We start from the raw sequence: 22,935 nt of genomic DNA on the forward strand, positions 1-22,935 counted from the left end.
CAACCCTTTACTACGTCATACTCTTCTTTCCCTCCTCCAAGTACGCAACGAAATTGTCACCTGATTGTAGGGAAACGGTTAGTTATGTATCTGTATAAAGACACAACAACACAAGCTCCCCCCCTCTCTTGTTCATCTACCACCACACACTCATACAACTAGCCTTTTCACTCTTAATCCACTCAACCCAACACCAAAGCAACAATGTCGCCTTTACCTGAAATCCTCTTCGACGTCGCCAGGAACCCCTTCCTCGCGGGTGAGTAAACATGGTCTTGGCCTCCCACGTACAAGATACGAGCTTATGCATTACTCCTACAGTCGGTCTCCCTATCGGTCTCGGAGCTCTTAGTGGCTACGTTACTGGTCAGAGCACCAGGAGCAACTGGTTCAAGGTGAGTGTGACTCGTCTGTGGCGCGTCGCGGGGGAGATACTTATACTACACCATAGACCTTGACCCCTCCTCCCGGAAACCCTCCTCGAGAGGCATTCGGACCTGTGAGTGACAATGACAACAAACATAGCTGACAAAATAGGTGTGGACCATCCTCTACGGTCTCATGGGTTACTCTTCCCACTTGGCGGTCCGAGCGTTTGACGCCGCTGTCACCCCGGGCGGAACGTAAGTTTAGTCCGCATTTTGACCGTTCAACTTTCCGCTGATCACCTCGACCTCTCTTAGAGCTCAAGCCGACCAAGCTCTCCAGCTCTACTACGGTCAGCTAGCCTTGAACTTGCTATATATGCCCGTCTTCTTTGTCGCCAAGCAGAAGGAAGTCGGTCTTGCTCACCTCCTCGCCTTGACCGGTACCGTCACCGCGATGACCGTTAAGATGCACGGTTTGAGCACCCCCTTCAGCACCACCTGGTTCCTTGCCCCTTACTGCGCTTGGTTGGGTTACGGTGAGTCGTCTGGCGTTTTCTGCTACACCTCAAAGCTGAGAAATGCTAAAAATCGTGCGACTCACTAGCGACCTACCTCAACGGCGGCTACGTGTTCCTCAACCGGTAAGTTTAACGCACACAAAGGAGTACAAAGGACGCCTGCTTACGCTCGTGCACCCCTCTAGTGACCGCAAGTAAATCTAGGATAGGATATGACAGTCTTGTTCAGTATGCTGTTTGTGCTTGACACTGTGTAGCTTTTTATGTACCTGTGGATATGGGATGGATGAATTGAATATCGGTTGATGCGCGCGCGTCATTTCGGCTGTTGCATCCCTGAACAATCTTGATCAGTCGTATTGTTGAATTTGATCTCGTTCATCACTTGCAAACTATACACCTCGTCTCAGACGTTGGGATGCTTGTTGGTGGCCCAGCGACATCACTGGTCCCCTGACGAAGCACGACGCCATGTCTAAATCAACGTTTGACCCACATTCCAATTATCCACCTTCCCCTCCGACTTCTCGACCATCATCATCAACGACGCGAGCGCCTCGTCCACCACCATTGCGAGTTAATACTCACACTCTGCCCTCAAGCTCGTCTATCCGTTCAGCGGGTCACTCCCCCGCACGACCGGGGTTCGCTTACAATCTCCCCCCATCCATTGATTCACCCACCACCCTTCCACCCCAACCAAGAGCCCGTCCTGGCGGGCTAGCGGGCATAGCAGCGACGAGTGGTGGAGACGGTCCTTCTCGCGTTAGATCACCACCGGTCACTCCTGGTTCAAGAGCACCGTCAAGACATAGTCAATGGACGCGTCGAGATTCGAATGATTCGACGTTGCAACCGCCGGCGGTCAGACGAGGGTCGGAACATGGTCAAGCTCGACCACGTAGAGATGGTTCAGTTCATAGTCCCCCTTTGGGGAGTGTGTACAGTGGACGTGAAGGGCCAGGTGCTTACAATAGGGTGGAAGGCGTGAGCAGTCCCAAGCCGGCCGTGAGTGTTTCTTCAATGTAACGCTTTGGAGCGAACGCTTACCTAGCCTAACGTTAGGATTTGCAACTATTCGCACATCACTGTCGACAGTTTTATTTTTCCCCCTCTCCCCCACAAGAATCCGCATCGTACATATCTTCCACGCTTGCCGCGCTTCCACCCTCCCATCGAGCTGCGTATACAAGACTACAATCTTCCCTCAGATCTCTGGCCCACTTGCACCATCTCCGCGTTCGAATCTCCTCCTTCCACGCTTTGATCTCCAGCACGGTCGCTTCGGCTTCCATCACCCCTTTGGCGCGACAGGAACTTGTAGGGGTTCGGGCGAGGGCGGAGCGTCGTGATCGGATGGGGAAATTTGTTTCGACGTGGTGTACGAGTAATTCTGGGGGCGTGGAGCCGTTCTTTCGTGGGTTGTGGGGTAGTTTGCGTGCTCAGAGTCGCGGCGATCAGAGACGGGCAGGTGGTGGGGGGAATCGGATCGTGTGGGAGATTGATGATGCGGTGTTTTTGGAGTCTGGGTGAGTTCAGCTGCAAAAAGATATATATATATCTGACAATGTCGCAGCGGTACCGAATTCATGCACGAGGCTGTGACGATGCTCAAGGGTGTTCTCGGATTTGAAGATCAACCTCTTACGTCGCCGCCGAAATTGCGACGTATACGGACGATCCCGAGGTCGTACTCGGAGTCAAGGCCGCGACACACACAACCCTCGCCGCATCAGTTGTCGGGTTTTGACCCGCAAGAGGAGTTGATATCGGTACCTGCTCTTCCATCTCGAAAGGCTGACTCGCGGTCGCGAGCCATCTCAGATCCGTTCATCGACCCTCGTAATGGCCAGAAAAACCGACGCGGTCCAGCGCCACCCCCACCTCGATCTCGTCGTGCTCCGCCAACCATCCCTAACCCATTGCAACCTTTGTCCGGGAACGTGGTCGAACAGCTCGAAGCGATGGTGGATGGGTCCAGACCATCTCTCGGTTACGACCAAACCTCTGAAGACAGAGTGCATCTACTGAGTCGAAGGACGATGAGCGATACATCGGATCCCAACAGCTATGCTGTCACGGAGGATGACGAGGACGATCCAACAGAGGATGACATTGCGGTGGAAGAGGCGGATCTGAATAAACCTCGTTTCAGACTATGGGTCTTCCCTGGGCACATCAGCGATGAAGAGGCCGAGTCGTTAATGGGGCTCTTCCCGAGATTTATCACGGCAAAGACGGACGTGCGATTCCCCTTTGTCAGACCGGGTCGAGGGATCAAAGCGATGGAAGAAGCGAGATGGGAAGCTATCGCTGTGGGGGTGGATGATCAAACGGAACACAAAGTGGTCAGAGTACCCAAAGTGGAAGTGGAGGATGAAGAAGGGGTGGTCAGGTGTGGGACTGGACGAATGTGGGTGGGCACGGAAGCGAGGAGCACAGGGTGGCAAGGTGGAGGGTGGTTCAGATTCAAAAGATGGTGGCGTAGGCTCTTTGGCATTGGCTAAGGTGTATGCATATCATTGACGTGGTCTCTTCGCGTCCTGTTCTTGCTCCTCGTTTTCTGATTTCCTCTTCTCCCCTGAGGCATCGCCCCTTGCCCCCGCCAGGTTGTCCTCTCGTTGCTTGTTCTTTGCCGCGACGAGAGCTCTGAAATCGTCCTGACCCGCTTGTGTTTGGTTCGGTTTCGACGCCGCGACAGCAGCTGTGGGTCGAGGCTTTGCGATGACTTTGCCTTTTCTGGCGGCACGAGGGGCGAACATGGTTGATGACTCGGGTGCGGCACCTGCAGCGGGGGTCGGTGGAGGTGGAGGTGGTCGTCTAGCTTGCTCCGCGATGGTGATCTCTTGACCTTCAAAGAGGAATGGTTCGGTGCGGAGGAGTAGTTTACCCGCGTCCTGAAAGGTCAGCCGAAAGTGATGATGGATTGGACTCACCGCTTGCGATTCTAGCTCCGCGACGGCCTCGTGACTTCTCGCAAACATTTCCAGACGCTTGACTGGGACGAATTTCTCCAAAGCTTGTTGGAGTAGACCTTCTTGGGCGTTGTCCGGAAGGTTGGATAATCGGACGGAACGGGAACGTTTTTCAGCAGCGTCGTCGGGGTTGCTAAACGTGTCAGCGTGGGTTTTATGCGTGCGCTCACCGTTTGGGATCCTTTTTATTTGCAAAGTTGGGGTCGCTCATGGTGACTTTGAGATATCGTCCCTGGAACTGCTTGCCCTGCAGTGATAGACAGGCTTTTGCCTCGGCCTAAAAGATTAGTTGGTTTCGGGTCTGCTTGGCTTACCTCTGTGGCCATCTCCAAAAAGGCAAACCCTCGACATTCTCGTTTCGCCGCGTTCCAGCCGAGTTTCAGTGATCGAATAGAGCCGTGCTACAGGATCAGCTTCGGGTAGGGATCAATGACTCACCTCGTGGAACAAGCTGCGGACATCGGCTTCGGTCGTTTTAGCGTTCAGCCCGCCGATAAACAGGGTCGAGTTGGTGGCGTCGCTCCTCTTAGCCTTGACAGAGGGGTCCGAGATCAGAACGGTGAGTCCGAAACCACCGTCTGTTTTGTATCCGTTCAGCACGGTGGCCTCCTGCGCGACAGACTGAAAGAGTGTTAGCGAGCGTTTTTTCGGAGCGAAAGCACTTACTGGAGACTCCATGGTGATGTAGCAGAACCGCCGGGTATCCGAATACTTTCGACTGGGCCATCGTGTCTGAAGGATTCGGCCGTACTAACCGGTCAGTGTGGGTTCTGAAGGTTCGCACTAACCTGTCCAAACAGCCTGCGAATCGCCTCGTCGTCCATTTCTCGCGGAAAGTTTGTCACGAAAAGGGTCGAACGCCAAAGCATGGAAATGGATATCTCGTTGCCGTCGAGTTTTCTGTGATCTTTGGCGAGAACCAATGGGATGGCCTCTGCTAACTTGAACTCTACTAACGCGGAGTCGGTCGTCACGTTGTCGTCCGATAGGACAATGGTCTCTCGTACTCTCCCGCACTGAGCGTCAGCCTTGCACAAAAAGGCGGTGAACTCACCTCTAAAAAGAACGCCTCGATTCGATCGGCGGTGGTGTCTTTAGGCAGACCACTGACGAGGACGGTCGTGTGTTCTCGGTCCCTGCGAGATGTTAGACCGTTCGGAGAGATAATCCACTTACCGCTTCAACCGCGAGTCGTCCTCCTCGGGAGCGCTTGCGGGCTGGGGGACTGGTTCGGAGGCGTCGACGACCATGGGCTCGGCGGTCTCTTCGACGGGAGCAGGCGCGGTGTATTGTTGGTAGGATTGCGCTTCGAGGGCCGCTTTCTCCCTGCGCTTGGTGACCTTTTCCTGTTCTTTCTCGATATGCTGTCTGGCTTCGAAGAGTGTATCCAGTCCACCGTGAACATTTTCAAACTGGATGAATGCCTCGTAGATGGCCTCTGGCCAGTCGAGGTCGTGTCGTTGTATGGATTTGATGAAGAGCTCTCTCGCATCGTCGAGTGCACCTCGCCGGCTGGATGTGAGTGAGTGTTCGGCTCAGGGGGTCACTCACGTATAGACAGCAGTGCGTAGGAGGACCATTTGGTACGCTGACGATCTGGCTTTGCTCGGCTTGTCAAGAAGCATGAGTGCTTGGTCGAGTAACTCGGGTGCCTTGGTCTCGCACTGAGGCTGGTCAGCGAGAGCCGCAATGTGAGACTTACCCATTCCAACATGAACTTTTCCAACTTGAACGTTGTGTCTCCGGGTTTGTTCGCTGGGATGTTAGTGAGACCCTCAAGGTATTACTCACCCTTTGACACCATTTCCAAACCGCGGACAATCGTTGCCATGACAGAAGCACCTGGGTTGTTAGCTGACTGCGGGTTGGCGGGTGAACTCACCTGACTCGTGTGGTTCAACACGACTCTCGTAAGCCGCTCGAGAGAGGAATACCTCTACGAGATCGATGGAACGGCCTATGGGGAATTCTAATAGACCAAGGGACAGTGACCGTTCAAAGGTGGTAGTGAGATCGGTAGGTTCCGCTCCGTTCCGTTCCTAGGTGTTAGCCTCGATCGCGGCGTGGTCAACTCACCATGTCGAGAAGTAATCGACACCAAGCATCACCGGTGTGAGGACACGCTCGAACCGCTCTGAGGCGTATGTCACTCGCTTCCGCGGCATCCACAGCGTCGTCCTGGACCGTCAGCGATAGTTGGGGGTGAGGTCACTTACCGCCCATGAAGCGTATTTCGCCCATATTGACGCCTCAGCGTCTTTGTATGCTCGAATGGCCTCTTCGACCGCCCTCCTTTGATCCATCAAGGTATCGAGTTCCGCCACATCTTCCCGCGACTTTTGCTTCCCCTTCCCTTTGCTATCCTTTTTCGCCTGTTGAATCGACGCGTTAAGGTCGACTAGGGTCGTCTCGGAGGAGGAAGCGATGTTGGCGTACTGTGCGACGGTCCGTTCGAATACAGCTCGTGTAAGGCCGTGATCCGCTGTGGGAGCTTTGCCGGTTCCTCCGGGTTTGAGTCGTTGATCAGATTCCCATGCAGAGTAAGAGGTTAGGATTTGAGCGGATGACGCGGGGTCTGACGAGTAGGCCTGGTAGGTTAGCGGAGGGTGTGGTTTGGGTCACGTACAATCTGCTGTTCAAAATCCTCCCTTGTCTTGCCGTACCGCTTCTCCAAGGATAGTTTCGTCTTTGCGCCTTGCGCGGCTTGCGTCGCTTGGACCAATCGCTGCTCGTACTCCTGAGGGCAGTGTTCGGAGCAAAAGGTGGAATAGGCACTGGACGTGGTCTCGATGTCTGGTCGTTAGTGGGGTCCACCTTCGCGAAACTCACCAAGATGGGGGGTTGCCATACGTTCGAGGAAGATGGTGTGGATGTTTTCCAGGGCCGATTGGCTTAGTGACAACATTAGCTCGGTAAGGCGCTGAGACACTTACCGATCAGCAGCACCTTCTAACTGTTGCAACTCCCAATCTAGCCACGGTTGCCACACAGCCTGACTCTCGTTCAGTAAGCCCTGAGCTCGTTGTGCGACCCCTCTGAGCATGCTCCGAGCGGTGTCCTGGGTGAGGAACTCCACGACCTCCTCGCTAACGGCAGCTGACGCATCCTTTGCAGCTTGGTAAGAACTGGTGATGAACTCGACATGTCGGGTTAGTACGGCAAGGGCTGGCGAGGCGTTAGCGCAGTCGTGACCTTAACACGAATCAACTCACAGAGGTAGTCCTTCTCCGCTTGATCGAACTTTTCCAATATCTCAACAAACGACTCTAGACCGAGTTGCTGAGCGTTGGCAATGGACGTGTTGATGTATGCGAGCCATGACTCTGTACATCAGCAGTTGTCGTTGGCCCGCGCGCACTTACCATCAGATAACATCACCAAGGACGACAACCGGCCATAGGCATCCAAAACCTCTGCAGTCATACCCAGCTGTTCCATCAGCCGAATCTGTCTTCGCAGCAGCTGAACATTGTCAGGCGTCTTCTCCAGATCCGCCAGCAGCCGTGTCAGCTCTGACAGAAGGTCCTCCACGTTGGGGGTCGAGCTGGTTTCCGTCATCGCCTTTTGGTGTATTGTATAACGATATATAGTGAAAGAGATGATCGATAACATCGTGTTATGTCACGTGGATGATGGACGGGAGAAGTGGTCAATTTAACAGAGCCCCCAACCTAGCTTTGGCGCCGAAAATATGCTCCCGTTGTCTCGACAGAATTGCTTCCGCTTTCCCCCCCCTGCCCCCCACTTAAGGGACCGGCTGAGATATGCGGGGTGTGGGCTTATTTTGCTTACATTTATGTACCTGCCCCTTTAGGAAATAAGAAAAGACTCACATCCCATCCGACGTATGGTGGACCAGCATATCGCATGATGCACAGAATCACACATCTTGCACTTGATACTCGAACAGTCGCCAGCATACATGACAGCACTTCGCGATGCACCGATTGCCGGACGGTCGTATCTCCTAGACAACAGTCACATGGAAATGTTAGATGTGGAAATATTGATCCGCTACAATTGCTCATGCCGCTGTTGTGGATGCCATCACCAACATCAACTTCCGTGTGTATATTCGCGAAGCCAAATTTGGGAGTCCTGTCAAACTTCTGATTTCGTCATGCTTTTAGCGCGATGCAGCACTCCGATGGTTCTCGGCTGTGGCCAGGCGATGCATCATTACTCCTACACACAAGGCTTTGTCAAGTTGAAAACGGATGCAAGGATGAGTGTACCTAGCATCAACTCCCTTCCCGCTGAACCTCGGCAGTTGTACAGTGTACAGGTATCCGTCTTCTACGACTCAATTCACTTTGACGGTCCGGGACGGTGCATTCATGCCAGTAGTATCGGATCAACGCATCCAGCGATGAAGTACCTGAGTGCATTTCCCCCTTGCTTTATAACATTTGCTATATCTTCTCGAAGCGTGCTCGTTCACCGCACATACCAATTCCATTTGTCTACTCCTACGACATATTTGAAGCGACTGATGTCCTTCATCTGAATATGATTCTGATGCGGCGTCTACTGAGTGATCTCGTCGCTGTCATGTTGGACGCTATTGCTGCGACAAACGTCCCGCACTGTCGATCCTACGTTTCGTGATTGCTCGCTTTGGAGACATCCCCGTCGTAAGCAACGGGATACTGGTACTTTTCGCTGAAGGCTAAAGGCAACAATCGCTCAAGTGGAACTGTCATTGTCGAGCGCCAGCCGAACAAGCTATGCTTTGCTTGACCAAAGGAACGTTGATTTTCATGCATTTGGCAGAGTGGTCAAGAAAGGTGGAGGTACGGACGATGGCCGCGATAGGATGTGAGCTGAAATCTCTGCCTGGAATTACCCGAAGAGGCAGGTACATAAATGTAAGCATTAATGTATAAGCCCACACCCCGCATACCTGCTACATGGGGGGGCTTATGTGGGGGGTCCAAAGATAAGCGGGACTATTCTGGCTTTGCTAGGAGTATATATCCTCAGCATGCAGTGTCGACGGTCTCGAGTTGCGTATATTATTGCTGAATTTGATTATTAGCGTTGAGCAACTCACCTCACCATCCCTCCAAACCACCACCAGCCATGGAGTGAGTCAAGGCACAATTGCACGTTCGCCCGCTAACACCCACCCCCGGTAGATCTTTGTCCCCCGAATGCACACCGTTGAAACACCGGTACGACTCCTGTTTCAATCTCTGGTTTGAGGGCTACCTGCAACCTGCACTGGACGCTTCACGCAACGGCTCATCTTCCGTCGCATCCTCGTCGACCTCCGTTATTGAACCACAGGCGTCACCGCTTCCCCACCAACCCAACCCCAACCCCACGACATCGCCCAAAAAGCAACCCCTTATCACCAGCTGGGCGAACGCTTTCCCCTCTCGCCGTACAGTGCCTCCGCCTCACCACCCCCACACACGCATACACGTTCACCACCCACATACGCCCGACGAACCTGATGACGAGATTGACGACGACCCTATTGATACGACAGGCAAAACCCGTTCTCAAATAAAAGCTGAAGAATACGAAAGGTCGTGCGGCAAGGCGTGGTTAGAGTATCAAGGGTGTCTCAAAGTAAGCGCGCTTATCCTTTGATCACGACCAGACTAACGTCTTCCCACTAGAAAGCAATCGCGCAAAACGAAAGCTTGTCGACGCTGCTCGAACAAGCGAGAGAAGAACATCCGTTACGTAGTCAAGATGGACTGGCAGGTACTACATGGGATCCGAAAGCAGACTTCTCGGCTTCCGTCCAGTGATGTATCGAGGTTTCCACCTCAGCATGGACCTTCTACCATCTGCAACTCGGATTCACTGACTAACCCTCTGTTCTGCAACGCTTGTAGCCATTTCTGAATAAACGGCAACGTTGGATGATGCCAGGTTTGCTCCACAAGATGCTTGTTGGTGCGTGAGTACGGGTAGAAGCTGCAACGGGGAAGGGGTCTTAGCCATGTCACTACCCGGTCAAACTCACGCAAAGACGCAAAAGTCTGCATGTATCGGTTCATCTCCACCCAGAAATGATCCAGACTCTCCCCGTTCACGTCGTTCCCGCAACAACACTTCCATCGTTCCTAGCTCTTTCCTAACAGCAGCATACTGCTTCTCAGTCCACTCGGGCTCTGAATTCAGCGCAATCGTCTCGTCCATCTTGCTCTGTCCGCATTTGGCCAAGAATGCTGATTTTGATGCGACGTCGGCAAAAGGACCCTCGTCAGGGAAGCATGCGTAGCTCTATGCGACATTCAGCATGTTATCTGTACTGCCCACCCTTACCGTATGCAGGACGCAAGGCCTGATCGCTGCGGCCAGACTCCTATCCACCCACTGCTCGATGAATCTGGAGTAGTGTCTTCCGACCTCGGATCTGTATATAGATTTCTGATGGGTGCTAAAGCGTTCTCCTAGCTGCACGTCAGCTGAGTCCATCGCCGCGACACCTACGTATTGCGATATATTGTACGAGTCAAGAATGAGGCGCTCCTCACCACCTATCTCGACGACTCGTAGGGCCTGCTGCACGTCAGCTTCGATCTTCCCACATGCTTAGCCACTGACAGGTATGGTCACTTGAGGTAGCCCAAAGGTTCTCGGTAACACCTCTCGTAGCTCTGAGAGAGTCACATAAACCGTCTCATAATCAACACCAAGGTACCGAAGCGGCAGGACGGCTTTCCATCCGTGAGGCGCGAATGACATGGGTCGCTGAGGGTACTGACATAGCAGGTAGAGGGTGAGTGCGGGTCGCTCCGACAAAGGGCGTACGGGCGTCATCTGGTCTCGGTGGTGAGCGTACATGCACCATTGTATCAATGTATCAATGTAGCATGTATGTTTCCAGCGCGTTATTGTAACTAATCGTCATTTTAACACGGATCGGATCTCGGAACGATGCGTTATCTTTCCGTCGGATCACCACTGCATCCATGCAGAAGCAAACCATACATAAACCAGCGCCAGAACGTTCTTCTCGTAACGGACACCCCCCACACACAATGCCCGCCCCTATCCCTGTCAAAGACGCAGAACCGCCTTGGCCTTCTCGAAATGCGCGAGGGTATGAGATCCCAAACAAACCCTTTGGTTCGGTGAGTGAGTTACATTTTTGCGCTCGCGCCCCTGACATCGTACACAGCTTCGCCCGTTAAAAGTCATCGCCATCGGTGCTGGTATCTCCGGCATCTCACTCGCGCACAGCGTCGAAACCGACGGTGAACAGATCGACTTGCAGATCTATGAGCTAGGAGGTGATGTGAGTAGTTAACGTGGGGTGTCCAAAGACTGACGATACCTAGTATGGCGGCACTTGGTACTGGAACAAATACCCAGGCTGTCGATGTGATATCCCTTCCATCAACTATCAAAGTGAGTCGATTACCTCAGACATCGCTAACACCTCCAAGTGTCTTGGTCACCTAACCCATACTGGAAAGAGTTCTACGCCACGGCAACGGAGATACACCAATACTACCGTGGCTTGGTCGAAAAGTCAGTTTCCCACGTAGAAATGTAATCGCTTACAGACAGATTTCGCCTCGCCAAGTACTTCAAGCTCCACCATGAAGTGGTGCACGCTCAATGGCTTCCAGACACTAATCAATGGGAGATCACAGTCAGATCGAATGACGGGGCCGAGTTCACCAGTCGATGTGACGTCTTTATCAACGCTGGCGGTGTCTTGAACGCTTGGAAATGGCCCGACATCAAAGGCTTGCACTCTTTCCAAGGGATCTTATGTCACACGGCCAGATGGCCAGACGACGTGGACCTCAAGGGGAAACGTGTTGCCATCGTTGGCAGTGGCAGTTCCGGCATTCAACTCCTAGCAACTGTCCAACCCGAGTGCCGAAAGGTCTACCACTGGATTCGTACGTGTCACCAACCTGTGCTCCCACTGACCCTCCCAGGATCGCCCACCTGGATCACATCTGCGTTCGCTCAAAAGTTCGCCGGACCGGACGGGAAAAACTTCTTATACACTGAGGAGCAAAAACAGCGATTCGCCGAAAACCCCCTCGAGTCTCTGAAATACCGCAAAATGATCGAGTCCGAGCTGAACCAACGATTCCGATTCCTGATCAAAGGCACTCCAGAGCAGACTGCTGCCCTCGAGGTGAGCACGATGCCGATGTCGCGTCACTTACACTTCTAGTTCGCCGAGCACGACATGAAGACCCGACTCAAGGGCAATCAACGTCTCATTGACGCTATGATCCCGACCAAGTTTCTCGTTGGATGCAGGCGACCCACCCCAGGGAACGGATATCTCGAAGCACTCAACGAGCCCAACGTTCAGGTCTATACCGAGATGTTCCAAAGAGTAACCGAGAAAGGCTTCATCGATCATCAGGGGAATGAAGTCGAGGTCGACGTCTTTGTGTGTGCCACGTAAGTGTCAGCTATAGATGGTCTTTCACTGAAATCGCTTGCACAGCGGCTTCGACACCAGCTTCCGTCCCCGTTTCCCCGTAATCAATGCCCAAGGTATCAACATCCAGGACCTATGGAGAGACTACCCGATCGACTCGTATCTCTCCATCGCCATCAAAGACACCCCCAACGTGAGTCGGTTGTTTGACGGCAAAGCTGATAGCCCAGTACTTCATGTACTACGGACCGCATGGTCCCACCGGACACGGCTCGGGGGCTCCCATGATTGAAGCGAGTGAGTACGAGTGGCGTTTGAGCCCCCCGCTAACATCGCAGTGACCCGCTCGTTCATGCAGATCCTTAAAAAGATGCAAAAGGAAAACATCACCAAGATGGACATATCACCAGAAGCGGTCCGAGACTTCAACGAACATCGAGACCTCTATCTGAAGCGCACCACCTGGTCTGGTACCTGCAGCTCATGGTTCAAGCCTGGGCCTGATGCTTCTCCAGTCATGTTCCCCGGCAACAGGGTGTTGATCATAGAGCTGCTCACCAACCCTAGGTGGGAGGACTGGCGGTACACGTACGGATACGCTGGGAACCGATTTGGATACATGGGGAACGGCTTTACTATGAGAGAGCTGGATGGTCGAGGTGGGTTTTGCGGTGTATGGGGAATGCTGACCATCGACGACAGACACCACCTTCTACTACGGACTACTTGACGGGAAAGATGAGCAGCCTGACTACGCGGATGTGCAATCTCGATACACGTTCAACATCGCGGCTCCTGTTAGTCGTCCATAATAATGCGGAACTCTATGCATCTATAAAACTACCACCTGCCCACATCACAGCTCATCCATATGTGGGAACTACCCCCCGATCAGCATGGTACGAGCGAAAAAACCGTGCGAACTCACAAAAATCCTGTGATGTTTCGATCTACCGTTTTCGACAATGGCATTGATCTGTAACTTGGTCAAATCTGGCATGCTTGTGAATGCAACCAGCTGCTCTTGAAGTCTCGACGCTTTGCCCGACGTGCTAATATGCTGAGCGATCAGCCATAATATCCTAAAGAGGGCCAAGATCCAACCCACGTGATGACGATGCCACTCGTGACCTGTTGAGACCACTTCAGCAAAACCTGCCCCGAGGTGAAGCCAGTCTCCGCTGCTATTCTCTCCACTGTCGCGTCCACTGGTCCTCCCTTGGCGCTCGTCAAAGGTGTCAGCGAGGCATAGGTCGCAATGGCAATATCGTTAGTCTTGCAATAGTCGATGAGAGCCGACTCATGCTTGTAGAGGTAGGGGTGTAGCTCGAACTGCTATGCTTCAGCGCGATACCTTGATTCTTCGCCAGACAACACACACCTGGTTAATCGCGGGCTTGACCTTTGCCCTTTTCAACAGATCCTCCAAATCCTTGACTCTAAAGTTTGACACTCCGATAGATCTACACAGTCCTTCTCGCTGCATCTCTTCGCAGATCTCCCAAGCCCTTGCCACCCCGAGTTCAGGAAAGAACTGAACAAAGCCCTATCAACGCCGAGGCTTTGCAAACACCCTGAACAACTCACATCCGGACCATGCAGGAGATACAAATCGACGTATCCGAGGTTCAGCTGTTACCATTTTTAGTAAAATGGTCCACTTTACGAACAACGTCCGACCCACCGTCTTCAGAGCGGCTTGAAGAGCTTTCCGTGGGTCATTGGAACAACACTTTGTCGTGTAAAACATTTCCTCCCGTGGGACCTTGGCTGTTTCGAGACCCACTCGAATCGATTCATCGTTGGCGTAGTATTCGGCGCCGTCAAGATGGCTAACACTTCGTCAGTCCCGAAATCGTCTCATGCTGTACGTACTAGAAACCCTGGCTCAGAGCCAATACAACCGCATCGGAGGAGTCTTTGCCCAAGTTTGCTATACCGACGGATCATCAATAGAAGAATAACACCATAACAGCGAATAACGTACCTGTCCCAAATCCATATCCCACCACGGGTATCTTTCGACCGTCATTCAGTGGTATCTCTGGTAACGCGCTCATTTTAAATCGGAGTGCTTCAAAGACGATGCATACGAAAGACCCCATATACTATGATAAACCATCATCGCAAGCCCAAAGCGCGTGTCGAAGCGGGCCGTGTAGCGGGGCAAAAGATAAAAACGGAGCTGATCCGACCGTCGGTGTGCGACGGACGGAATTTCCGATTCTTATCTGTCAATTTCCCAAAAGTCTGTATGGGATCAGCAAACTACAAGAACAGCTGTTGTTTCGCAAAATTACATCTCACCACACCTCTCCCCCAAGCATTCCTGACCTCACCATGCCCGTATCCACATTCACTCCCCTCAATGTCGCCATCGTCGGAGCCGGTCTTTCCGGTCTCTCGGCAGCAATTGCGCTTCGTCGTTCCGGCCACACCTGTACCGTCTATGAGCGTCGTGATCTCGCCGCCGAAGTGGGCAACTCGATCTCATGTGCTAAGAGTATGTCACCAGTGTGAATTTTCGTCCTGATTAAGCTGATCGATGCATTTAGACGGTGGACAATGGCTGCATCACTGGGGCGTGGACGTTCCTTCCGGTTTACCCATCGATCTGCAACATCTCACTCTGAGAGACTACAAGTCGGGAGATGCCGACATGGTGTATGATCTTGGAGACTACAAGGAGAAATGGGGTTTCCCTTACTACATGTTGTGAGTTGCGCGGAAAGCAAGCAATAAGCGCCACTGATCATACCTACAGCCACCGACAGGACATGCATACGATGCTCCTCGACTGTGCACTCTCAGAAGAGGGCGAAGGACCTCCTGCCAAGCTAGTCTGTCTCTCCGGTGCTCAAGCCATCGATTTCGACACGAACACCATCACTTTCACCAACGGCGCAATCTCCACATTTGACATGATCATCGGCTCGGACGGTGTTGTGGTGAGTTCAAACTACTCCAACGATCGATCGCCGCTGACACCGCGACAGTCCACCGTCAGGAAACTCATGAACCTTGACCCTACCATCACCAGCGCCACGTCTTCCTGCTACCGATGCAACGTATACAAAGAACAGATCGAAGAGCTTGGTCTACACAAGTTCACCGAGTGAGTTTGAGTACACACTAGCCCGACCCATCAGCAGCTGAACTCCCCCCCTAGACCGGCAATTCAATACTGGGGCGGTCTCGAGACCCCCGACATCAACAAATACCTGTACGTGTCTCCTTGATAGCGCGCCGCCCTGCAGAGGTGCTGACCTGTCTCTCAGCAAAATCGTGATGAGCCCGTGTAACGGTGGCCAAGTCATCTCCTTCTACGTCTTCTTCCCCGCCGAACTGGCTAGAACCAAGAAGGAGGGATTCTTGGTCGAAGACATTTCGATCGAGGAGTTGATCGCACCTTTCGGTGAACTGGATCCCGATTGTGTGTTGGCGTTGAAACACTCTGTCGACCGAAAACCATGGCGATTGTACAAACATACTCCATTGACAAAGTGGACCGAAAAAAAGGTAGCGCTGCTAGGAGATGCCTGTCACGCTATGATGCCCCATCAAAGCCAGTGAGTGGCTTTAGATCCGGTCGATTAAAACCCTGACACAATTCACGACCTTAGGGGAGCTTGCCAAGGTATCGAAGACGCTGCCGCGCTTGGCATCCTCTTCAGCAAGGACTTCAAATACACCCAATACATCGAGGAGGGCTTGAAGATGTACGAAAAGATCAGAAAGCCTCGAGCCGAACGAGTACAATATTGTAGTTATCTCGCCACCGAGGATATCCGGGAACGTATCGGTTTCAGCTCATTGGTCAGTAACTCTCCCATACTTGCAATCCGTTTGCTGACCTGCTACGCCAAACAGCCGGGCTCCAAGGCTCAAGGAGCGATCAAGACCAAGGAGGGTCACGTGCGTCTGACGATTGAGGAGATCAACGGATATGACATGCGAGCGGACATCGACGGGACAGTGCCTGCCGAGTGGAAGGCTTAGTAGATTCCACACATTTATAGACATGCATTGGTTATATCCAAAATGAACATTTTCGGCGATCACCTCGTTCGGACCGACGGATCCCACCTTCCGATCCCTGAACCTTCCGGAGGGGTTCCTCCCGTAAGATAAGCCAACAACAAACAGCGACAATATCGTCCACAAAAGTCGGTTGCTCTAATGACGCTGCTTGCAAAAGATGACCATGCTCAACAGACCCTTCCCTTGCCGTCCAACTTGTTCATCGCCGCCAAAATGTCTACAGCCAGCTTCGAAGGTCCTATGCACTATGACCCTACCTCAGAGCACGAGCAAGAGGTCCCCTTACCGTCCGCTCCAAGGATACCCATCGCGCCAAACGTTCTCATACAGCCACCTCTAACTCGTCGCGGATATGGCCCTCCCCTCGTCTTGCTTCTGCCCAACATACCCAACCCTCCCCCTATCGGTGAAGCGACACCAACGACCGAGCAAATAGATCCGGAGCCGGTCCAGAAATGGGCCGAGGAGGGCTTCACTATCCTGGCCATCTTCGCAAGCAAGGGGGATCAAGACGAATGGTCAATGCTGAAGGCCCTTGAAGAAGGCTTACCCAGACTGGGAGAATGGGAGGACAAGGGCGATCTCGACGTAGTAAAGGACAAAGCCGCTATGATCGGTGAGTCCAATGCATGCAGTAGTGTGAAAGATCCGTTAACCGACTTGTGTCCCCCAGTGTATGACCACTCCATACTTTCCACTGACTTTTTCACTGTAACACTCCCAATCCAAGCCTTGGTGATCTATGGCTCCGATACACTGGAAACCGTCAAGACCCACAAAACCATCCCCACCCTGATCCACGTCTGCACCCCCTCATCACGACCGACCACACTTCCTATACCAAGTCCGCACAAGTCATACTCTTACGTGGATCAGTCCGACCACCACTTCAGCTTCCCAGGAGGTCCAGGATATAACCACCATCACGCCGATATCTCTCACGCCAGAAGTCTGAGTTGGATCAAGAAGCGAATGGATGGACCCTGGTTCGATCTAGAAGCGATCTGGGAGGAGCATACCGGTGAGCTGAATCCATGACGACCCGATGCGCACTGTTACTGATCCACACTCCCCAGGCCACGAGTTCTTCACCCGTAGTGTTGCCAAGACCATGGGAGTGAGCTGACCGATGTTGCGTTTCTGAGCGAGGGAAAATCAAAGCTGATTGTGAATGCCTCAGACCATGGTCGCACAACCATACGTTAATGTGAGCACTGAATAGCCGACCCTTCCTGGTCCATCAGCCGCTGACTTCCCTCAAACTAGCACGTCCCCACCATCACCGGAGGAGTTGGACGACGCGATCTGACTGCATTCTATCGCGACCATTTTATATTGTAAGCATTGTATGTCTCCTGATCGTCCCGTTTCTGACCTATTATACCACACAGCTCCAACCCTCGAGATACAGTCCAAACCATGGTGTCTCGTTGCGTAGGGCTTGACCGCATCGCTGAAGAGTTCACATTCTCGTTCACCCACGATCAGATGGTTGATTGGCTTCTCCCAGGTGTCCCTCCTACCGGGAAGCAGATTAATATACCCATGAACGCGTTTGTAAGCATTCGAGGAGACCGCTTGTATCACGAACATATCTCGTGGTGAGTTTTGAGCACATCATCTCCAGGTGGGATCTGACCGGTATACTAGGGACCAAGCCACAGCGTACCGACAGGTTGGACTTCTATCATCCCATGTCCAGTTTCGAAACGCGGAGATGTCAGGTCAGCTGAGACTGCCTACGAGTGATGGCAACGATGCCGCCAACATGTTGATGACGGTCGGGGCTGTTCAGAGCAATCAAATGATGAGCTGGGGCTTGGAAGGGTGAGTAGGGCGACGCCTTCCCCTTCTACTACGACTCTACTATGTAGAATATATGCATGCCTCCACATCTACCTGATCTCTTTGATCGCACTCAGCGCTTGACCATTCCATCCCCCAATGGCAACCGTGTCCGCCCCCAAATTCATAAAGTCGAAACCCTGCTCTGCTCTCTGCAAGACCTGCTCGGGCGTAACACAGAACATTCCTGCGTACTTTCCAGCATCGTGCGCTGCCTTCAGGACACGAGCAATCGCTGCCTGGACTTCTGGCTCGTTGGGGTGGTTGAGAGGAGGGAGACCCATTGAGCTGCAGAGGTCATTGGGTCCGACGAAAAGCATATCTAGTGAATGTATGAGCAGACCAAATTCAAGGGATAGGAATAAGCTTTACCAATGCCGTCCACCTTGGCAATCTCCTCGCAGTTCTCCAATCCTTCTTCCGTCTCGATCTGAACAGCAAGAAAGATGTTCTTGTTCGCAGTCGCAAGGTAGTCGCCCATGCTCTGTTTAAACAAAGCGGGCGCAATCGAAGAGCCTGCTCCCCGCACACCGTTCAATGGTGAATAGGGTGAAGCCATGATCGACTCCGGTGACGGCCGACTAGCGCGAGGGAATGGGAATCGGCAGTAGGACACGAAGCGTCGTGCCTCTTCCTGCATGGACGATTGCGCACCGTTAGCAACCTCACACATGGCAATTCCTTAATGAAAGCGAAAGAACTCACGGCAGTGGACATCATCGGGCATAATAGACCGTGGGCTGGAAAAGAAACGATGAGAATCAACCTGCCTGATCGTGCATCGCGCTCACCTCCCGTGTCCAAAGCTCGTTTGACGATAAAGTTCTCGGGAGCAGGTATCCTGACAATCGGACTACATCCTTGATTTCCGATGGCAGCAACAAGTCGGTGCATCTCGCCGTCATCGATATCCCCGTGCTCCTAGAATAGTACCTCGGTACGTGCACAAGGTTCGGCGTGTCGGGAGGTAAAACTCACTGCGTCTACCAAAACGAAATCATATCCCATCGATGCTATCATTCTAGCGAGATTGGCACCGGGCAGCTGCATCCAGGATCCTGGATACGGCTCATTGTCAATTGGGTGAAGTTGACGCTAGGCCGCTGTCACTCACCAACCACTGGTTTCTTCTTCCGTCCCTCCGGAACATCCCTCGTCCTAGCCAGCAGCTTATGAAGGCCGAAGAGGACATTCGCGTCTGCTGGTCTGACATCTACTGCGTGATTGGTGTAAGACATTTCTATGCGGTTTGTATCTGGTTTCGTCGTTGATTCAAAATGTGCGCTAAGTTGATACATACGAAGATACAAACATGCGTCTTTTTTTTGGACTTCGGCTGAATGGGGTGGATCCGCAACCGCTGTTCCGGTTTCGGAGATGACCATGCGATGATGGAAATCTCTTATCTTCACCCCTCTCGGCCGGATCAATTCCGCTTCTCGGGTAATTGCTTCGGTATTTGACATCACGTCTTGCTTTCGAATTCTGTGTTGTACAGGAAAGACCATGGCATCATTGCGTGCCCAGATCGTCGCGAGCATAACACTATCTGATAACTGACTTCTCCACTTTGAACTCCTGATGATCGCTCATATATACCAAGATGGCAACTGCCGCCATCACTTGCAGAGCATGCATGCTCCTCAAGCAAAACTCGATTGTGATTCAGGACATTGGGGTGTCACAAATTGGTCCTGACAAGGTATTGGTACAATGTATCAGTACAGGCATCTGTAGAAGCGATGTGGATGGCTTGAGATCATTCAGCTACTACTGAGCCTCACAGTGAACCATGAACACAGGTCCTAAATTACACCAACGGCGGAATCAGCACCAATCTGGTCAGAGCGCCGCTGTGTCGTGATCACAAGACATCAGGTGCCGTTGTTCATTGCGAAGCTGATGTCAAGGGCTTTGAGTCTGGTTGAGAGGTGGCCACTGAGCCCGGAATATCAGTGTCACAATGATCGACAGAGGCTTCAGTCAATGAGGCCCTATCACACCAGGGAGACAAGATGGAGTGTTATTCGCCAAAGGCGTCAACTATCATGACGAGATGAACAAGATACTCAGCGAGAATGACAAAAGTGACGAGAATCTGAAGAGAACAACCTCAGGATGAGCGTTGTGGCCTTGGACTGACTGAAGGCTAAGTGACATTGTCAAGAGCGATAGCAAAGGTACTGTTCATGACTTTCAATCGAGAAATCACTAAGGAAAAGAGTACAAAGATGAGAATAGCGATTCTCCTATATATCCATCCATCCATCCGTCCATCTACGTTGGGTGATATTGTACAACTTGGTGAGTTCGTCAAGCTAGACTGAGGAATAGATGGGTTTGTTGAATGAAGTTCTACGAGTTCTATGAGAATAGCGAGTGGAGCGGAGAGTGCGTCGGGATCTTATAGGTCACGTGATGTATGTGGCAGTGACCGTCATGACAATCAGTCAGTGCTCAAATGTCACAAACCGTCACGGACTAGGGGGGAGCAAGGGGGACAGAACTAGATCAAGGGGTGTCCTACAATAACGATGCGCCTCTGACATGTCAACAGGAGTAGTGGGACTGTAACCCACTGAGGTACTGGAATGGGACTGGGACCCAAATGAACAAGATGTCAGGTTCAAACTGACTGTGTGACTTTTGATGTGGGAATCAAATTCAATCCATAGTTGGGAAGAAGACTAACTGATGGCCAGAAGGGCCAGCTTATATACCTTTCAGCTACAATGCAAGACTAGAAGTAATTGTTAGGCGATACAGAAAAGACTCAATAGTTCCCGCAGTGTTTGGGACGAGTCCCATACAATGTCCATACGAGTCTGGTAAGAGTCTGGTATGAGTCCGGTACAAAGTCAGTACGAGTCAATACGAAGTTGGTACGATGTCAATATGAGATCGGTATGAGTTTGGTACGAGCTTGGTACGATATTGGTACAATGGCGGTATGAGTCAATACAAAGTCAGTCCAAAGTCAGAGGTATGTGTGGAAGTGGCAAAGTGGATTCATGGCATCAAAGGCCGTTTCAGGGAGATTATACTTACACACTGGCGTGCTCTGCAGTGTCGACTGTATGTGTTGTCGATTTCGACGGTTCTCTCCAATTGTCTGTACTGAGCAATGTATTGTTTTGCTAGCTGCTCCCACTGCAAGAAATGGATGATGTGGCACAACAAGGTCCGTAGAGGATAAAACAGACATTGAAGAAGACTCCGCTGGGTCATGTGAATAGTCTGGGCAAAAGTGGACAAATTATCACGACCCAGCACAACTGAACAAACAACTTATGTCGTGACACCTCAACCCGGCCTCCAGATAGTTTGACTTGTCATCCGTCAGGAACTAGTTCAAAGTCGGCCCGGAAATGACTGTTGTAGGAGATGACCGATTCGACTGTCTAATCGTTCCCACGGTTCTCGTGGCATCATTGGTATTTATATACATGACATAGGACTCGTACATAGTTATTCCTGTGTTGAATGTATATTCCTCTGTCTAGCTCACTACTATCGTACAAGCAAAGCGTTCTGCTAGTCAACCCCAAGTCTTGTAACTCGGTACTCGACTCTTACAATTCAGGATAGGACTTCGTCCTATTCATGTTCCGTATTCTCTGCTGAGGCCTGTCAATGGACCTGCCTCTGAGTACTGCGTGGTATTGTGGAAGATTAAAACACAAACCCACTGTGTCTCTCTCAGTTATGTTCATGTTCCCGGTTGCCAATCGCTGAAAGGCCATATTTTGGACTAACATGTATCGGCAAAGATCTAAGATTTGTAGTACGATGATGTGATAGTTCTAAGTTCATATAAACATGTCGAGCTTTTGTGATTTACGACGAGTTTTGTGGCATGTTCGTGGTGTTTTCGTCATTATCGGTTTACGGTCGTGACAGCAAGGCATATTATGAGACCTAAGGTGGAGTGCTACAACAGTCACGATATTGATCCCCATGGATCCTCAACCTCAGGTTGAACTCCCTTCAGCTCCTCACGGGCGCTGTTACGGCAACCAGCAGCTTTGGATGCTCATTGGCAATAATCGCCCGAGCATGTTCAGGTTCCACTACCCGCTTCTCCAGCCAATTGAGATGATCCCCTTGGTTTCACAGAAGAGCCAAATACTTGGGAACACTTGGCAATAGCAGGCAGCACTTGCAGCTTCTACAGCTTCTGGACCCCCTGTCATACCGAAAGGCAATACACTCGGGCGAGGGGGCCATTTTCCTCATGGTGATATCCAAGAAACGATCTACCTAACGCCATGTACATAGCTACTTTGGTCCAGAAAGTTGCTCGTAGACCAGTTTGCTGTAGTATTCTGCAGACATCAAGGAGAATGGTAAGATGAACACGTTTCACTCGGCCATTTTGAGCATGGGAGCCTGGGGGACAGTAAAATGTTCAATTCCTCGTCGTTGCAACAATTGTTTAACTTGTCCAGAGGTGAACTCCCCACCGTTGTGACTTATCACATCGACTTTGTGTTTGACCTGATTCTCAGCCTTTATGATCAAGTTTCTGAAGGCTTGAGAAGTTCCTCAATTTTATTTTAGTAGCGTGAAGTGGATGCGGCGTGTGAAGATGTCATGGAGTTAGGAAGTAGCGAGCACCACCTTTTGGTTTACCGTGGCAGGTCCCCAGATGTCGGTGTGTGATAGTTCTAGCGGTTTGGAGACAAAGCGATCATCAGGAGGCGAAGGAAGACGGCCGGTGAGCCCATGATACACGCACAACAGACGAACCTGTTGACATCGCTAGTCCTCTGCCAAGCTTACCACCTCTTGCCAATTGCATGTCATCTGCAACA

The 22,935-nt window shown here is 51.8% G+C and overlaps 11 protein-coding genes across 11 annotated transcripts; 7 read left to right on the forward strand and 4 right to left on the reverse strand.

The window, feature by feature from the left end:
• Positions 1–204: 204 nt before the first annotated feature.
• CI109_103139 (uncharacterized protein) lies at positions 205–529 on the forward strand (the record flags this gene model as incomplete). Its single annotated transcript, XM_032001527.2, has 3 exons — positions 205–259; positions 322–395; positions 452–529. 3 exons carry the CDS (start codon positions 205–207, stop codon positions 527–529), a joined length of 207 nt encoding a protein of 68 aa, XP_031864417.2.
• A 32-nt stretch (positions 530–561) lies between these two features.
• On the forward strand, positions 562–1,013 carry CI109_103140 (uncharacterized protein; the record flags this gene model as incomplete). Its single annotated transcript, XM_065967242.1, has 3 exons — positions 562–623; positions 684–904; positions 973–1,013. 3 exons carry the CDS (start codon positions 562–564, stop codon positions 1,011–1,013), a joined length of 324 nt encoding a protein of 107 aa, XP_065823314.1.
• Positions 1,014–1,357: 344 nt separating this feature from the next.
• CI109_103141 (uncharacterized protein) lies at positions 1,358–3,393 on the forward strand (the record flags this gene model as incomplete). Its single annotated transcript, XM_065967243.1, has 3 exons — positions 1,358–1,894; positions 1,952–2,415; positions 2,463–3,393. The coding sequence occupies 3 exons, from the start codon at positions 1,358–1,360 to the stop codon at positions 3,391–3,393; spliced, it is 1,932 nt and encodes a 643-aa protein (XP_065823315.1).
• Positions 3,394–3,405: 12 nt separating this feature from the next.
• CI109_103142 (uncharacterized protein) lies at positions 3,406–7,419 on the reverse strand (the record flags this gene model as incomplete). Its single annotated transcript, XM_065967244.1, has 14 exons — positions 3,406–3,994; positions 4,101–4,138; positions 4,300–4,482; positions 4,528–4,593; positions 4,650–4,917; positions 5,038–5,373; positions 5,455–5,513; positions 5,564–5,616; positions 5,744–5,900; positions 6,078–6,436; positions 6,691–6,752; positions 6,795–7,026; positions 7,074–7,127; positions 7,224–7,419. The coding sequence occupies 14 exons, from the start codon at positions 7,417–7,419 to the stop codon at positions 3,406–3,408; spliced, it is 2,652 nt and encodes an 883-aa protein (XP_065823316.1).
• A 1,169-nt stretch (positions 7,420–8,588) lies between these two features.
• Positions 8,589–9,623, forward strand: CI109_103143 (uncharacterized protein; the record flags this gene model as incomplete). Its single annotated transcript, XM_032001530.2, has 4 exons — positions 8,589–8,679; positions 8,900–8,948; positions 9,000–9,438; positions 9,489–9,623. The coding sequence occupies 4 exons, from the start codon at positions 8,589–8,591 to the stop codon at positions 9,621–9,623; spliced, it is 714 nt and encodes a 237-aa protein (XP_031864420.2).
• Positions 9,624–9,837: 214 nt separating this feature from the next.
• Positions 9,838–10,641, reverse strand: CI109_103144 (uncharacterized protein; the record flags this gene model as incomplete). Its single annotated transcript, XM_032001531.2, has 3 exons — positions 9,838–10,101; positions 10,312–10,380; positions 10,426–10,641. The coding sequence occupies 3 exons, from the start codon at positions 10,639–10,641 to the stop codon at positions 9,838–9,840; spliced, it is 549 nt and encodes a 182-aa protein (XP_031864421.2).
• Positions 10,642–10,862: 221 nt separating this feature from the next.
• CI109_103145 (uncharacterized protein) lies at positions 10,863–13,047 on the forward strand (the record flags this gene model as incomplete). Its single annotated transcript, XM_065967245.1, has 8 exons — positions 10,863–10,955; positions 11,003–11,119; positions 11,163–11,232; positions 11,391–11,980; positions 12,041–12,255; positions 12,302–12,428; positions 12,594–12,894; positions 12,938–13,047. The coding sequence occupies 8 exons, from the start codon at positions 10,863–10,865 to the stop codon at positions 13,045–13,047; spliced, it is 1,623 nt and encodes a 540-aa protein (XP_065823317.1).
• A 44-nt stretch (positions 13,048–13,091) lies between these two features.
• On the reverse strand, positions 13,092–14,295 carry CI109_103146 (uncharacterized protein; the record flags this gene model as incomplete). The annotated part of the gene is made up of 8 exons (XM_032001533.1): positions 13,092–13,115; positions 13,164–13,287; positions 13,344–13,567; positions 13,617–13,769; positions 13,823–13,867; positions 13,920–14,067; positions 14,111–14,168; positions 14,223–14,295. 8 exons carry the CDS (start codon positions 14,293–14,295, stop codon positions 13,092–13,094), a joined length of 849 nt encoding a protein of 282 aa, XP_031864423.1.
• A 280-nt stretch (positions 14,296–14,575) lies between these two features.
• Positions 14,576–16,234, forward strand: CI109_103147 (uncharacterized protein; the record flags this gene model as incomplete). Its single annotated transcript, XM_032001534.1, has 8 exons — positions 14,576–14,738; positions 14,791–14,950; positions 15,000–15,183; positions 15,232–15,350; positions 15,405–15,458; positions 15,514–15,804; positions 15,859–16,051; positions 16,106–16,234. The coding sequence occupies 8 exons, from the start codon at positions 14,576–14,578 to the stop codon at positions 16,232–16,234; spliced, it is 1,293 nt and encodes a 430-aa protein (XP_031864424.1).
• Positions 16,235–16,414: 180 nt separating this feature from the next.
• CI109_103148 (uncharacterized protein) lies at positions 16,415–18,107 on the forward strand (the record flags this gene model as incomplete). Its single annotated transcript, XM_032001535.2, has 7 exons — positions 16,415–16,892; positions 16,950–17,297; positions 17,353–17,393; positions 17,457–17,483; positions 17,543–17,613; positions 17,668–17,877; positions 17,927–18,107. The coding sequence occupies 7 exons, from the start codon at positions 16,415–16,417 to the stop codon at positions 18,105–18,107; spliced, it is 1,356 nt and encodes a 451-aa protein (XP_031864425.2).
• A 64-nt stretch (positions 18,108–18,171) lies between these two features.
• Positions 18,172–19,506, reverse strand: CI109_103149 (uncharacterized protein; the record flags this gene model as incomplete). Its single annotated transcript, XM_032001536.2, has 7 exons — positions 18,172–18,443; positions 18,494–18,755; positions 18,827–18,861; positions 18,913–19,042; positions 19,100–19,179; positions 19,236–19,361; positions 19,422–19,506. The coding sequence occupies 7 exons, from the start codon at positions 19,504–19,506 to the stop codon at positions 18,172–18,174; spliced, it is 990 nt and encodes a 329-aa protein (XP_031864426.2).
• Positions 19,507–22,935: the final 3,429 nt, after the last annotated feature.

Source organism: Kwoniella shandongensis, chromosome 5, assembly GCF_008629635.2.
Source record: "Kwoniella shandongensis chromosome 5, complete sequence".
NCBI classification, from domain to species: Eukaryota; Fungi; Basidiomycota; class Tremellomycetes; order Tremellales; family Cryptococcaceae; genus Kwoniella; species Kwoniella shandongensis.